The sequence below is a fragment of the Jaculus jaculus genome, chromosome 12, assembly GCF_020740685.1.
Source record: "Jaculus jaculus isolate mJacJac1 chromosome 12, mJacJac1.mat.Y.cur, whole genome shotgun sequence".
NCBI classification, from domain to species: Eukaryota; Metazoa; Chordata; class Mammalia; order Rodentia; family Dipodidae; genus Jaculus; species Jaculus jaculus.
Genome location: NC_059113.1, coordinates 29,905,413 through 29,920,631, shown reverse-complemented (window position 1 = coordinate 29,920,631; position 15,219 = coordinate 29,905,413). Strand labels below are relative to the sequence as shown.

General features: G+C 43.6%; 1 protein-coding gene across 7 annotated transcripts in view; it reads left to right on the top strand.

The window, feature by feature from the left end:
- Slc20a2 (solute carrier family 20 member 2) overlaps positions 1-15,219 on the top strand; it is a 110,046-nt gene that overhangs the window by 62,620 nt on the left and 32,207 nt on the right. For all 7 annotated transcript variants that reach the window (XM_045130982.1, XM_045130978.1, XM_045130981.1 and 4 more), the window contains exons 2-4: positions 3,725-4,277; positions 11,166-11,306; positions 12,590-12,675. In XM_045130982.1, coding sequence (XP_044986917.1) covers positions 3,989-4,277; positions 11,166-11,306; positions 12,590-12,675 — 516 coding nt within the window. In that variant the 5' untranslated portion in view covers positions 3,725-3,988. The remainder of the gene's footprint in view (positions 1-3,724; positions 4,278-11,165; positions 11,307-12,589; positions 12,676-15,219) is intronic.

Below are 15,219 nucleotides of genomic sequence, written 5' to 3'. Positions count from 1 at the left end.
TTGCTAAGTAATAAATGATGGGTAGATTCTGGGGGAACTCAAAACTTTTCTCAAATTTGATAAAACTTAATAGGAAAAGCTAGGCATGGTGGCATATGTCCTTAATCCAAGCACTTGGGAAGCAGAGGTAGGAGGATCTCCATGAGTTTGAGGCCACCCTGAAACTATGTAGTGAAATCCAGGTCAACCTGGGCTAGAGTGAGAGCCTACTTAAAATAAACAAACTTGGGTTGGAGAAATGGCTTAGCAGTGAAGGCACTTGCTTGGAAAGCCAAATGACCCAAGTTTGATTCCCCAGGACCCACACAAGCCAGATGCAGAAGGTGGTGCATGGGTCTGCAGTTCCTTTGCACTGGCTGAAGGCCCTGGTGCACACATTCTCTCTCTTTCTCTCTATTTGTGTGTGTGTGTGTGTGTGTGTGTGTGTGTGTGTACACGTGTCTTTCTCTCTCACTGTCCCTCTGACAAATAAATAAATTAAATGAACCTAATAGGAAAGGGAGAAAGCCAAAGTGTTGGTTTCAAAAGGCTTTTCTGATATAGAGGCTATTTGAGATAAAGATAGAAATTGTCTAGGTGTCAAAGGAGTGGCAAGTCTCTTTCAACCCAGTGCTGGTTGGTCCCAAGTGCAGTGATTAGTTCAGGGTATAAGCATAAAGGAGAAAGCCATCTTAGAGGTCAGCGATACCTGTGGGAATAAGTCACCTCAGTTTGTCTAAGTAGGAATGGGAACCTCTGGTCTGAAAGGTGCCACAGATGACAGTGACGTGACTAGCAATCTTCCCATGCGAAACCAGGCAAAGAGTACAGCAGCTCTGATTTGGACCCACCCGCCACCCTTCTCTAATGTGCTGAGCATTGTGTCCAGAGAAAAGCCTGTGACCAAACCCTCTCCTGTCACTGTTGGAGGAGGGGGAGTAAAACTAAAACCAAGCTAAAAGAAAAACCTCCACTAAGTTATTTTTCAGTTTGGTTCCATAAGTCAATAGTCGTCCCCCACCCTTGCCTGCATCTCCAGTCCGTCATCACATCCCGTTGAGTTTTACTGGTGAAATGCCCCTGAAGTCACTTCTTGCCCTTTGTCTGCCACCCTCACTCAGTTCAGGATCCTCATGGCGTTCCTGCAACATGCCCATTGTTAGTCTGCCCACATTCATTTCCTGGGCAGTCCACTCTCCATATTGCAGCTAGAATGGACTTAGGAAAAAAAAAAAGCATCAGGTCTGATCATGTCAGTCCCCCTCTGATTCAAACCCTTCATTGGTACCCAGCTGTTCACATGGTGGCCACAGTCTTTGATGTGGCCCACCTCAGCTCCCATCATGTTTTTCCTCACGCTGGCCTGCCTCCAGTCTCCTCCCCTTCCCACCATAAGCATTGCCTGGAATGAATGCCTTCCCCAGTCTCAGAGGTAACTCGCCCTCCACAGATCACCAGAAGTCCTTCCTGCCATCTCAGATGAGGTCACGTCCCAGTCTCTGCTCTCGTGACACTGTAATGTCATATCTCCTTCTCTTGTGGCACTTGTCACCAGTGCAGAATTATGCGTTCGTGTGGTGATTTCATTAGACCCGCTTCCTCCCCTGTACTGTGAATCCTGGCTGTACCCAGTTGGACTTTTGGCACTATTTCACTTGTACCTGTCAATTTTACTCATACTGTATTGCCACAAAGGAGAGCCTCAATAAATATTCACTGATTTTTTTGTTTTGTTTTGTTTGTGTGGGTTTTTTTGAAGGCAGGGTCTCACTGCAGCCCAGGCTGACCTCACATTCACCGTAGTCCTCCTACCCCTCAGCCTCCTGAGTGCTAGGATTAAAATGGGCCACCACACCTGGTGTGATTGTTTTCGTTTGCTCTAGTGACAACCTAGCTTAGAATTAAGATTTCATCAATACCAGTTTTATATTTGAAGATAGATAGCATTGATCCCAAATCATTTTCTGGTTTTCATTAATAGATTCAGTATTCCCATCATATTAATTTTTTTTTTTTTTTGGTTTTTCGAGGTAGGGTCTCACTCTAGCCCAGGCTGACCTGGAATTCACTAGGTAATCTCAGGGTGGCCTCGAACTCACGGCGATCCTCCTACCTCTGCCTCCCGAGTGCTGGGATTAAAGGAGTGCGCCACCACGCCCGGCTGAATTTTTCTCTGATGAACTGTTATCTTTTGCCTTTAGATAGTCTTTCACTTGTCTCCCTTGAGCTCTGACTCTAGGGCTACGTAGGGTAGATCAACTCTTAGAACGGTAAGAGCTGTCAGTGTGTACCTTCTGTTTCTCTTTCATCGGATGCCTGTTGCACTGCATACACACTGCTCATTATGTTTGTTGGCTTATTTGTTCTTGTCATTTGAGAAGATGTAGCCACATTCAAATAGCACAGTTACAAAGCTCCCGGTAGAGTTATACTTTGTAACATCTGCTTTCCTTCCTGAAAGAAGGAATAGGCAAGACTTTTTCTCTATTTACTAAGTGGCTTCTTCATTTATTCAGTAAGCTGATTACTTACTATGTCCTGGAAGGTGCAGGTGTAGATGAAAGTCCCTGTGTTCTAGTGGGGGAGAGCACAAATTTACAAGAATGATGAGTGAAGCTGGGTGTGGTGGCGCATGCCTTTAATCCCAGCACTCGGGAGGCAGAGGTAGGAGGATCGCCGTGAGTTCGAGGCCACCCTGAGACTACATAGTGAATTCCAGGTCAGCCTGGGCCAGAGTGAGACCCTGCCTCGAAAAAACAAACAAACAAAAAAAGAATGATGAGTGAATCCAGTGATAGGTCAGAGAAAACAGTGAGAGGGAGAATAAGGGCATAGGGCTCCTATCTCCTCTGCAAGGTCAAGAAGGTGGCTCCAGGTGGTCACAACAGACTAGAGACCTAAATGAGGCACGGAGCTCTGTTGCAAGTGGCTGTGGAGGAGGGAGAGATTGGTTTCTGGTAGTGGGGTCACCAGGCAGCAAAGTCCCAAGGTTGGAGCATGCTTTATGATTCCGGGAGTAGCAAGGGACTCGAGAGAGGGATTATTGGGGAGCGGGTAGGGTTCTTTCCAGCCAGGTGAGACCTCTGGCGTTTCTGGAAAAGATGGGAAGCAATAGAGAGTAACTGAGCTCACCCCTGCCTCATCAGGCTATTCTGTTCTTGCACCACAGCACTGGGGTCCAGCAGTTCCTACCTTTGTCACCCCCAGGATGAGTGACCTTTTTCCTGAGCTTGTAGACACATACATGATACCCTCACCCCACACACTCACACCCATGCACAGATGTGCCAGCAGACGATAAGCCACACCCTGCGATGTCACACAGTAAGATTTGGTCATCCCTGTTCTAAGGAGCCAAGCACATCGCAAGTATTTGAAACATGGTGTGACTTTGAATCTCATTTCTTGATCCGTTGCTCATTTGAGGAAATTGTTCTTCTCTGAAAAATAATGACCAAAGATGTTTTTGAAATTGCATTAAAAAAAAAAAAAGCTTACCTAGTAAGGCTTCCTGTCTGTCTGTAGTTATTAGGCAACCTAGAAACCAGCCTCATATTTCATGTTTTATTTTTTTCAGTTGGTTTGAAGAAGGTAGGATAATTATAATCTCCCATGCATTGTTATGGTTAGATCTGTCACATGCCAAAGCTAGATCCCACTAACGGGCTTAAGACACTTAGTTCTGAAAGAACAAGCCGTTACAGGTGCTCATGGTAATTGATTTCTTTTGTTTGCTTTGTTACAGGAGGAAAGATCACAGCTTTCCCAGACCAGAAGAAAAAATATGGAATGTGCTTTACCGCTGACTGAACACGGCCAATTGAACTGTACTGACAGTAGTTTGAAAACCAGCAGTTAGCAGTTTGTTCAGGCTCCAGCATTGTCCAGCACTTTCCAGAGCAAACTCACTGTTTACAAGAACTCTCAGCCTTACGAAGTTAACAACCTCAAGCTTTGTTTATTTAAAATATTTCTGCAAAAGAAAAGTACTCGTAGCCTATTTTCCAAAATGGCCATGGATGAGTATTTGTGGATGGTCATTTTGGGCTTTATTATTGCTTTCATCTTGGCGTTTTCTGTTGGTGCAAATGACGTTGCCAATTCCTTTGGTACTGCGGTGGGCTCTGGCGTGGTAACCTTGAGGCAGGCATGCATTCTGGCTTCAATATTTGAAACCACTGGCTCTGTATTACTGGGCGCCAAAGTGGGAGAGACTATCCGGAAAGGCATCATTGATGTGAACCTCTACAATAAGACCGTGGGAATCCTTATGGCTGGGGAAGTGAGTGCCATGGTCGGTGAGTAGCTGTCATCTCTACCCCAGGGGAGGTGTGCTCACCACCTTGCCTCCCTGTTGCCATTACCATAAGTGTGATCTTTGGTTCGACTTTTCAGAAACTGGCTTGATGTTTCATATTTACTATTCAGTTTTCATTATCTGTACATTAGTTATTTTTTAAAAAGCTGTTTTAGGTTTTTTGTTTTTTTTTTTTTTTCCTCTCTTAGGTTTTTTGAGATCGGGTCTCACTGTAGCCTAGGCTGATCTGGAATTCACTCTGTACTCCCAGACTGGCCTTGACCCACAGTGACCCTTCTACCTCTGTCTCCCAAGTATGAGATTAAAGGTGTGTGCCACCATGCCCAGCAAGTTATGATTATTTTTTAACATGCTTTTAATACCAACCAAACATTTATTTTCACAAAACTTTAGCAATTTTAGTGGTTAAAAGAGTTCAGCCTTTGTATATTATTTGTAGAATAATGTCTCATTTTAAAGTTGCTTGAAAGTTATTAAAGAATATGTCACAGTGGGCATGCTTTAAATTTTTATCTGAAATTTCCATGAAGGTAGGCCAATATTTTTTCTTTCTTTCTTTTTTTTTAATCAGTTAGGATGTAGACTTTCAAAAACATGCATGCTATAAAACAGTTTTTAAAGATTGGGATTTCCCTCAAGAATAGAATACTTGCCTAGCATTCATGAGGCCCCGAGTGTAACACTACCCATGCACCATGAAAACTGATGATAATAATATTTGGGGGGCTGAGATGTAGCAGTATATGTACTTAGTATACTTAAGGGTTTCGTCTCTAGTACCAAAGAAAAAAATATTTATTTACCTAACCTTTGTGTTTTTAGGTTAAGTTTTAGAGCCATCACTAAATTAATCTTAATTAAGTGCTTGTTTCACTAAATTCTGGATCTCTTTATTATTTGTAATCTTTTTTGTTTTGTTTTGTTTTGTTTTGATTTTCTGAATCTAGTTCTGGGAGCTCCATTTGACATGTGTTTTCCTTTCTAGCCAAAAGATAATTTGTGTGTCAGTTGTGTAGAGTTCAACTTTTTATTGGTAGCTTTCATTTGTCTAGATGCAGCATTGAGGTGAGTGGACTCTGGTAATAGCAACTTGAATGGCTAGACATTGTGATTTCTCTATTGCCACAGTAACTGTGGACCAGAAGCCATGTGGAAAGCTTTTCTTACTGCCCCACTCTGATTGAAAGAAAATTCCAGACAGGAATCACCAAGTATAGTTGACAAGACACCTCTCTCTCTCTCTCTCTCTCTCTCTCTCTCTCTCTCTCTGTTTCTCTGCTTGTCTCTGAAGGACATCACAGCAGATATACAATGTATATAGGTCACTTGGTTAGGAGGAGGAGGTGAGAGAGGAATGCCAGCACCTTGTACTTCAGTTGGTAAAGTGCTTGCATTTAGTGATGCCCCGTGTTCAGTCTTCAGAACTCGTGTAGGAGACTTGGATGTGGTTATACTTGCTTGTAAGCCTAGTGTTGGGGTGGTAGAGATAGGAGGTTCCCTGAGGCTTGCTGATCAGCCACTTTAGCCGAATTGATGAGTTCCAGACCAACAAAAAACTCTCTCAGCCAAAGAGATGGCTCAGTGGTTAAAGGCTGTTATTTGCAAAGCCTGACAGCCCAGGTTCAATTCCCCCAACACCCACATGTAGCCAGATACCAAAAATGTTGCATGTGTCTGGAGTTTGTAATGGCAAGCCCTGGTTCTGTCGCTCTTAAGTAAGTAAGCAAGTAAATAAATAAATAAATAACAATTTTAGCAACAAAAATAAAAAAGGTGGATGTTGCCTAAGGACTGACACCGGCGGTTGCCTTCTGGCGTCCTTACACATGAGCACAGACGTGAATGCCCACAGCCCGTGCACAAACACGTACATACATAGACTAAAACTGCTTTAGGGGCTGGAAGACAGCTCAGTCTGTAAAATACTTGCTGTGTGGATCCCAAGCACCCACATGCAAAGCTGGCGCAGCGGTGACCCAGCTGTCACCACAGTGCTGGGGAGAAGGGAGGATCCCCGGGGCTTGCTGACCAGCTATTCCACCTGAATTGAACTCTTCTTGAGAGACTGTCTCACAAACTAAGGTGGAGAGTATTCGAGAAAGACACCCAGTGTCATCCGCTGGCCTCCGCACACAAGTGTACATACTTGCACATACACACACATGTGCATGCCCATACTTTGCACACACACATAAAATTGTTTTGTTCAACAGAAGGAAAAGTTCTAGTTAAGCCTAATGTCTCAGCATCTATCTTCATTTTCCCTATACTTTAGAATACCTCTTGCCCACATTGCCCTGAGAAAAACTTTAATTTTAGTGTGATGTGATTAAATTATGAATATCCAGCACTATTTTAAAGGTGAATTTTATAAATAATGGCTATTTTTAAATTTTTTTTGTTCATTTTTATTTATTTGAGAGTGGCAGAGAGAGGGGGAGAGAGAAAGAATGGGCGTGCCAGGGCCTCCAGCCACTACAAACGAACTCCAGATGCATACGCCCCTTGTGCATCTGGCTAACATGGGTCCTGGGGAATCAAGCCTCGAACCGGGGTCCTTAGGCTTCACAGGCAAGCACTTAACTGCTAAGCCATCTCTCTAGCCCCAATAATGGCTATTTTTTAAAGAAAAAATTAATTATGTCTGACAGTGCTAAGGTTTTTCAGCATATGTCTGATGAGCTAAGATTCAGCAAATGCAATAGCTGCTGGACTTCAAGTGACCTTGAGCCTTTTTTTTTTTTTTTTTTTTTTTGGTTTTTCAAGGTAGGCTCTCACTCTAGCTCAGGCTGACCTGGAATTCACTATGGAGTCTGAGGGTGGCCTCGAACTCATGGCAATCCTCCTACCTCTGCCTCCCAAGGGTTGGGATTAAAGGCATGCACTACCATGCCTGGCCCTTCCTACACCTTTACAACACACAGTGCTGAGCACAGGGATGTCAGGCGTGTGTGACGGCTTCTGCACATTCAGTGCAGAACAGAAACAGTGCAGGATATCCGTCTCCTCCCATCGAGTGCCGTCAGTGACTTCACAAGCTAATTCATGCGGTGGGTCATTATCATTCTAGCAAATAATCTCCACATGTTGTGTGCTTAAGGGATATGAGCGAAGCCATGAATAACCCGGGATCGGTAGGACATGCGTGTGTTCCTGGCCCACCAGCATCTTACCTCCGACTGCAGGACTCCTCTTGTAAAAGGAGAAACAAGCCACTTTCCCAACTGAGCTGTCTTCCCAGCCCCAGGTCAACTTCTAAGTAATAAGTGCACGTATGTAAAAAAGATTGTTGAGCTGAAGAAATGGGTTAGCAGCTAAGGCACTTGCCTGCGAAGCCTAAGGACCCAGGTTTGCCTCCCAAAACCCACATAAGCCAGATGTGCAAGGTGGCGCATGCTCACGAAGTCACATGGCACATGCATCTGGAGTTCCTCTGCAGTGGCTAGAGGCCCTGGCATGCCAACTTTCTTTCTTTCTCTCTCTCTCTCATAAATAAAAATAAATTTAAAAAATTTTATTGCAAAAAAAAAAAAAAAAGGTTGTCAGTGGGGACTCAGGCAGAAAGTTGTGTGAGTCGAGCTTTATGTCCCTGAGAACTTTTTAAAAGTCAGTGTAGCTTTTCCAGTTTCTAGTTTTCCCACCCCTGGTCTTTGGCTCTTTGCTGAAAGAATGAAGGATTCTTACCTCAACTAGAATTTGGGTTTACCAAAGCAATTTGAGGTTTTGCTTGAATAACATGATTATTTATTTGCTTTGGTTTCTTTTTCTTTTTGGTGTGTGGTTAGATGAATTTCAAAGTCCATTTTGTTGGGAATTTATGTTACCTAGATTTTTTTCTTTCTTTTCCTTTTTTTTTTTGGAGATAGTCTCTCGCTGTAGCTCAGGCTGACCTGGAATTCACTATAGAGTCTCAGGCTGGCCTCAAACTCACAGTGATCCTCCTACCTCAGCCTCCCGAGTGCTGGGATTAAAGGCGTGCACCACCATGCCCAGCTGTTACCTAGCTTTTCAAAAACTGAATTCCTTACATAATAGCTGTGTGAATTCAACATGGTTGTATCATTATTTCTTATTTATTTTTGAGAGAGAGAATGGGCACGCCAGGGCCCTCAGCCACTGCAAATGAACTCCAGACACGTGCGCCCCCTTGTGCACATGTGCGACATTGTGCACTTGTGTCACTGTGCATCTGGCTCCCGTGGGACCTGGAGATTTGAACATGCGTTCTTAGGCTTCACTGGCAAACACCTTAACCTCTGAACCGTCTCTCCAGACCATTCTCATGGTCCAAACCAAAGCTAATTCTGTTCAGATTACTGAATTCTCTTCTCCCTCTTGTAAAGTCTACCTAAGTTCATTCATCTCTCTCTTTTTTTCTTAGTAATTTCTCCCAAGGCCCAGGGCCACTGTGCTGTCTGACCGCCTTGGGCCCGAATTATGTTGGTTTCATAGCAGCTATTGTTAATGTCATGTAAATTTCTCAAACAATTTTATCTTTTGCACTCTTGCTCAGCACGTGGTAAGTCAGCCCAAATTTGATAAGACCACCGGTGCTTCCCAAAGCCTACTGGGAATTCAAACCTGAGCATCTCCTCACAGAAGTGCCCACACTAACAGAAACAACATTTCTCTGAGTCACCCTAACAAGTGCCCTCTTCTATACCCAGAGCTGGTGACCCCTTCCAGCCTGTCCTGACCCTCTACCTCCTCTCTATCTCTGTACCTTGCCATTGCCCACACCTTCCTGTCACTTCCACTGTGACTCTGAACCTTTGGGCTACCATTTCCTTTATTTTCTCAAGCCTTGGAAATTTGACTCCCATTTCCCCCAGGTTTCATCCGGCACTCTTGTCCAATAACTCATCCTTTCCTCTTTGTAAAATGCCATCATCTTACATTAAAATAACTCTTCCCTTGGGGCTAGAAGCCGCAAAGGTAAAAGACCCAGGTTTGATTCCCCAGGGCCCACATAAGCCAGATGCACAAGGTGGCACATGTGTATGGACTTTGTTTGCAGTGGCTGGAGGTCCTAGCACTCCCATTCTCTCCCTCTCTCCCTCTCTCTCTCTCCCTCCCTCTCTCTCTCTCTCTCTCTCTCTCTCTCTCTCTCTCCAAAATAAATAAATAAATAATATTTAAAATAACTCTCCCCACTTTTCTCCTTGGCATGCATGTAACCCCGTGTTCCTTCAACAGTTCCTGAGGAAAATGAGGCTCTTGCCCTCAGCCTGGCTCCCAGGCAGATGTGACCCACCTCCTCCCTCCCATTAAGTGCCCTTTTATTCATTCCCCTGCTCTCTCATTCCTTCTCCCTGTAATCCCCGCCTTTCCTTAAAAACTCTGCCAGGACATAATTTCCAAAGCCAGGAACATAAAGATGCCAGGTTTCAGAAAGGAAAATCTAGTCGGAATGGGGCAGAGTGTGTTCACACCATCCTCCTACATCACTAGATGAACCTGGTAAGAATTAAGAATATAATGAATTGATGCAATTTATGTTGTTAACATTATAGTTCTGAGCAAGGAAACGTGCTTCATACCCTGCCTTTACATTCAAGGCCTCCAGTTGCTGCTAAGCCCATGGCATAGAGATGAGGTCTAAGGAACTAGCTGGGGAAAGGCTGATGCTACCACGGAACCTGTTAAGACTGTTTGGTGGCACAAGTCTGATCCCTTCTTCACCTGACTCACACTTTGGGGATACACATATGGTCACAGCCAGCCTTCACTCAAAGGTCACCATGCCCGGCTCTCTCTGGAGCAGCTGTCCATGTTGCCTCACAAACTGGTATATATGTGGCCATAGATGACCCTTCTGCAGCTCAAATATCTTTGAAGGAAAGGCCAGGGGTCTGCTGAGAAGTGCTGCTGCTACCAGGCAACCAGGTTTCCAGAATTAACATGTGGGATTAGTAATGTTCCAGCTTGTTGGCCAACCCCTGTTGTCCCTGCACAGCTCTGTATGAGCTGTTCAGCAACTGCTCCTGAAAGGGATCTCTCCCAGCTGATGCCTTTAATACTCTCTGCAGACCTGATCTGCTTATGAAAATGTCTGAAATGACCTGTAGCCTATAAAAACATTGAACCTAAGAAGGAGTGGCAGAATGGAGATGAAATAACACAAAACCAAACTCACAGCCCCCAACATTGCTAGCAGTATCTGACAGCAGATGCCTAACTTTCGGTTACATATCATAGTTTTCACACGAGAGGCAAAAATATCAGAAGATGGTGCAGTATATTGCTCTCTTAGATGTACTAGCCCCCACTATATGACTGCAGTATATTATCAAAACTTTCGAGGACTGGAGACATAGCTTAGTGGTTAAGGTATTTGCATACAAAGCCAAAGGACTCATGTTCAATTCCCCAGGACCCAACATAAGCCAGATGCCCAAGGTGGTGCATGTGCCTGGAGTTCGTTTGTAGTGGCTGAAGGTCCTGGTGTGCCCATTCTCTCTCTCTCTCTTTATATGTGTATATAAACCTGTTCCCACTATGTTGCCTTTCTTATCTCCCCTTGTGCAATTGTCTTTAGTCTCTTGCTTGCTGTGGCCAGACTTCACACCAGAACAACTCATCAGGCCCCCTCATTCTCATGTGACAAAGCCATTAATCACCAGCATCATGGAGCCTTGTTTAAGTATGGAGTCATCATCCCTTCTGGATTAAGAAGAGCTGGTCCTTTCTTCAAGTTCGTTGAGTCATTTTTGTCAGGACTTTAGTATTTGTAAGGAAATAATCCATAGACCAACTCAGGGAAAAGCTATTAGAGAAAGCAATTTGGATTTTTTTTTCTTCTCCCACGTGGCTGTCTGCAACTCTGTGTTATGTATCTGATTTTTTTTTTTTTTCTTTCCATCTATAGGTTCAGCTGTTTGGCAGCTTATAGCGTCCTTCCTGAGACTTCCCATCTCAGGAACGCATTGTATTGTCGGTTCCACTATAGGATTCTCACTTGTTGCAAATGGTACGAAAGGTGTGCAGTGGATGGAGCTTGTCAAGATTGGTAATTGCCATTTTCTTTTCCCTATAGGAAGGAAAGTTTACCTTTTCTAGAGTAAGTTTTATTAAAAGTTTTACTTTAATGTGTTTTGTCCTTCAAATGTTAAGGCTTATATTATATGGGTAATGTGGGTCTCCTTTAAATTTTTTGTTAATGAAGATTGTGAACTGTTACATGTTAGATTTTAACTCCCCTCTTTTAAACTGTCATATCATTATCCAGCTTTGAAAATTAGTGTCTGTTTGTTCGTTGAGATCTGCATAGAGGTTAGAGATGGACTAGGCCCAAGTGAGGAAAAGCCTTGAACCCAGGAGTCACCGTGTATGGTTGTGGGAAGTCTCAGACTAAGGCCAGCGTGCTTTACTTCGCTGAGCCAAGCACTTACCAGTACGCTGTAGCGTTCCCTCCAGGTGGCAGGCCTGCACCTGTGCCTGGAAGTCCAGTAACCACTCCCTGGCCTCTGTTTTAGCAAGCAGTGACTCTGCTCAGCCCCATCCTACCAATCCATGTGAAGTGCAAAGGACTCTCACTGCATCTGCGCCTTGTAGGTTGCTCGTTCTTTCCCAGAACGTCATCACTTCAGGAGCTGCAGGTCACACTGGCTGCTGACCTGACCAGCAGGGGCACCACCACCAGGGAAATCCCTTGTGTGACCCAGACGTCTGTAGCGGTGGTTATCAACTCTGGAGCACACAAGAACTTCCCAGAGGAGCGATTTAAAATATCCATTCCCAGAGCCCATTGCAAACCTCTTGAATTGACCACAATGCTGGGGGTGGGGCTAGGGGTATCACAGGTGTTTGAAAACTCCTCTGATGGTTTTAAGGTACAGCCAGAATTGGTAACCATGGCTAATGCTAGAGTTCTACTTGTTAGATGTGGGAGATGAAGATAACAGATTGAACATGGCAAAGAGAACGGGAGGTGGCCCAACTTTCAAATAACCCTTACTGTTGGAACAGTAGTCTCCATGTGCATTAATAAGAGGGGATAAGGAGCTTCATGAAAATCCAAGGAATCTATCTGCTAAGCTTGGGGCAACGAGCACCCCACTAACTTGGCAGTCTAACCAGTTATTCATGACTGGATTTGTGTCTGAGGACAGCTATACAAGGGTGAAAACTATGCAAGTCAGTGGTGCTGGCTGAGCTCTGGGGTATAGCAAACAGTTCTGGGAATATGTATTAATGTATGTAATATATACTACTTGTTATTACAGTGCATAAATATAGTCATACTTGTGTGTGAATCTTAACATTCATTGCATGTTTTTTCTAATCATTCAGTTGCTTCTTGGTTCATATCTCCACTGCTGTCTGGTTTCATGTCTGGCGTGCTGTTTGTACTGATCAGAATGTTCATCTTAAAAAAGGTGAGGCTGCTGTTTTTGTTAAATGTTTCAACTACTATTGTACTACGCAATAGAAACTAGAAGTGAGAGGGGTTAGTGGGAGAATGGTATTTCTGTTGCCAGCCCCCTGGAGTTCAAGTGAGCCATTATCATAAGTAGCCAGTGAAGGGGCAGAACTCCCCAGAGCCCACGCCTCAAATGGCTGTTCTTGCTGCTGTTTTAGTTCTCAGCCAGTGCTCCCAGGAATTCAGCTGAGATCTCAGAAAGGAAAGGCAGTTGTTTCCTGAATAACAGAATAGAATGAGGTAGTGTTGAGATTTTTGAAGTTGACAATGATTGAAAAAGAGATGGGTGTGATAGAGGGAGCATTCTAGAAGGGGAGGAGTGTTTGCAATGCTGTCTTCCAGACAATGTGACCTTAATATTCTTGATCTCACAGTGGCAGACACTACCTACACAAGACCTGCATTTTAGGAGGGGGAAAGTGATAACATCAAAAGGGAGGAGAGACTAGCTAGAAAGAAAATGAGATTCAGTAGATGGGGGAAGGAAGAATGATGGGAGTGGACTATGATCATGGTATATTGTCTATACTTATAGAAGTTGTCAATAAAAATTAAAAAAAAAAAAACAAACAGAAAACCAGATGGGGCCTGGTGTGGTGGCGTGTCCCTTTTAATCCCAGTACTCAGGATGCTGAGGTTTGTTGTGAATTTGAGGCCAGCCTAGAGCTACAGATGAGCTGTAAGTCAACCTGGGCTAGAGTGAGATTCTACCTTGAAAAAGAAAAAACAAAACAAAACAATAACAAAAAAAAAAAAGATAGGCAATGTAATTCAAATATAAAGGTGCCTTTTTATTCTTCTTATTTTTTTCTTAGTGGCAAAAGCAACTTTACATACTGGCTAAATGTGAGAGAAGGATTTAAAAAAAAATAATATGCCTATGAGGGATCTGTTTTCTCTAAAAAAAATAAAACATTGAAATTAGAACTTATTAAGAGCAGTATTCTGGCAAAAACAAACCTGATTATCATAAATTGCCATTTCTTATTTGACTATCAAATGACATTTACAGTGTCTTTTTTTTTTTCCTTTATAAATCTAGTTTTAATTTGTATATATGTATATTTAATGGGGTAGAGTGTTGCATTCTGATATATGTATACAATATGTAATGATCAAGTTAGCTTTCTGTCACTTCAAATATTACCATGCCCATGTTTGGGAGACCTTTAAATTCTTCTGTAGTTATTTGGAAATATAGTGTGGGTTACCAGTAGGCTTGAGTTGCCTTATTGTGCAATCTTACATTAGAAGTACGTGTAGAGCCGGGCGTGGTGGCGCACGCCTTTAATCCCAGCACTCGGGAGGCAGAGGTAGAAGGATCACCGAGAGTTCAAGGCCACCCTGAGACTACATAGTAAATTCCAGGTCAGCCTGAGCCAGAGTGAGACCCTACCTCGAAACCCCCCCCCAAAAAGAAAAAAAAGTACGTGTTACCTTCCCATCGCTGTGACAGAATACCTGAAATGAGAAACTTAGTTTGGCCCAGAATTTCAGAAGTTTCAACCCCTGGTTACTTGCCTGTCTTTCTGTGGGCCAGCTCAAGGCTAGTCCCCCATGACCTAGCCTCCTTCCACTAGGCATCCTGTTAACACCCTGGACTGGAGCAGCAAACTTTCAACACATGGAACTTAAAGGGATATTCAAGACCCAACCTACAGCAAACTGCTTCCCTACTTAACTGTCATTGTGCAGCTATGACTAATGCTTTCTCTCTTCTTCTTTCTCCCTTTCCCACCTCTAATGACTTCAGTCTACTCTATACTTGCACGTGATGAACTTATTCCACAGATGAATGAGAACGTATAGTACTTTCAGTGCCTGGCTTATGTTCCTTCACATAGATTCCTCTAGTGCATTTACTACCAAATGACAGAATTTCTTCCTCTTATGTCTGAATTATGTTATATACTACATAATGTAGATCACATTATTTTTTTAAATATTTTATTTATTTGAGAGAGAAAGAGGCAAATAGAGAGAGAGAATGGACATACCAGGACCTCTAGCCACTGCAAACAAACTCCAGACTCATGCGCCACCTTGTGCATCTGGCTTTGGTGGGTACTGGGGAATTGAATCTGGGTCCTTAGGCTTCACAGGCAAGCGCCTTAATCAGTAAGCCATCTCTCCAGCCCTATTTCTTATTTTTAATTATATTTGGTGTGTATGTGTGTGTGATATATGCACATGTGTGTGCATGGACACACGTGTGTGGAAGCCAAAAGAGTTCATCAGATGTTCTTGTCTGTCGCACTCATGTCTTATTCCCATGAGACGGCCTCTGACTGAACCTGGAGTGGCTGGTTTTCAGTGAGATTGGCTGACTAGAGCGCCCCAGTTGCTGCTTTACTGCCCTCAAGACCGTGGTTATGGGCGTGCACGGCCACGCCTGGGCTCTTTTGAAACATGCGTGCTGGAGATTGACCTCGGGTTCTGTGCTTGAGCAGCAAGTGCTCTCCCACACAGAGCCATCTCCCCAGCCCCCAATTTTTCCCAT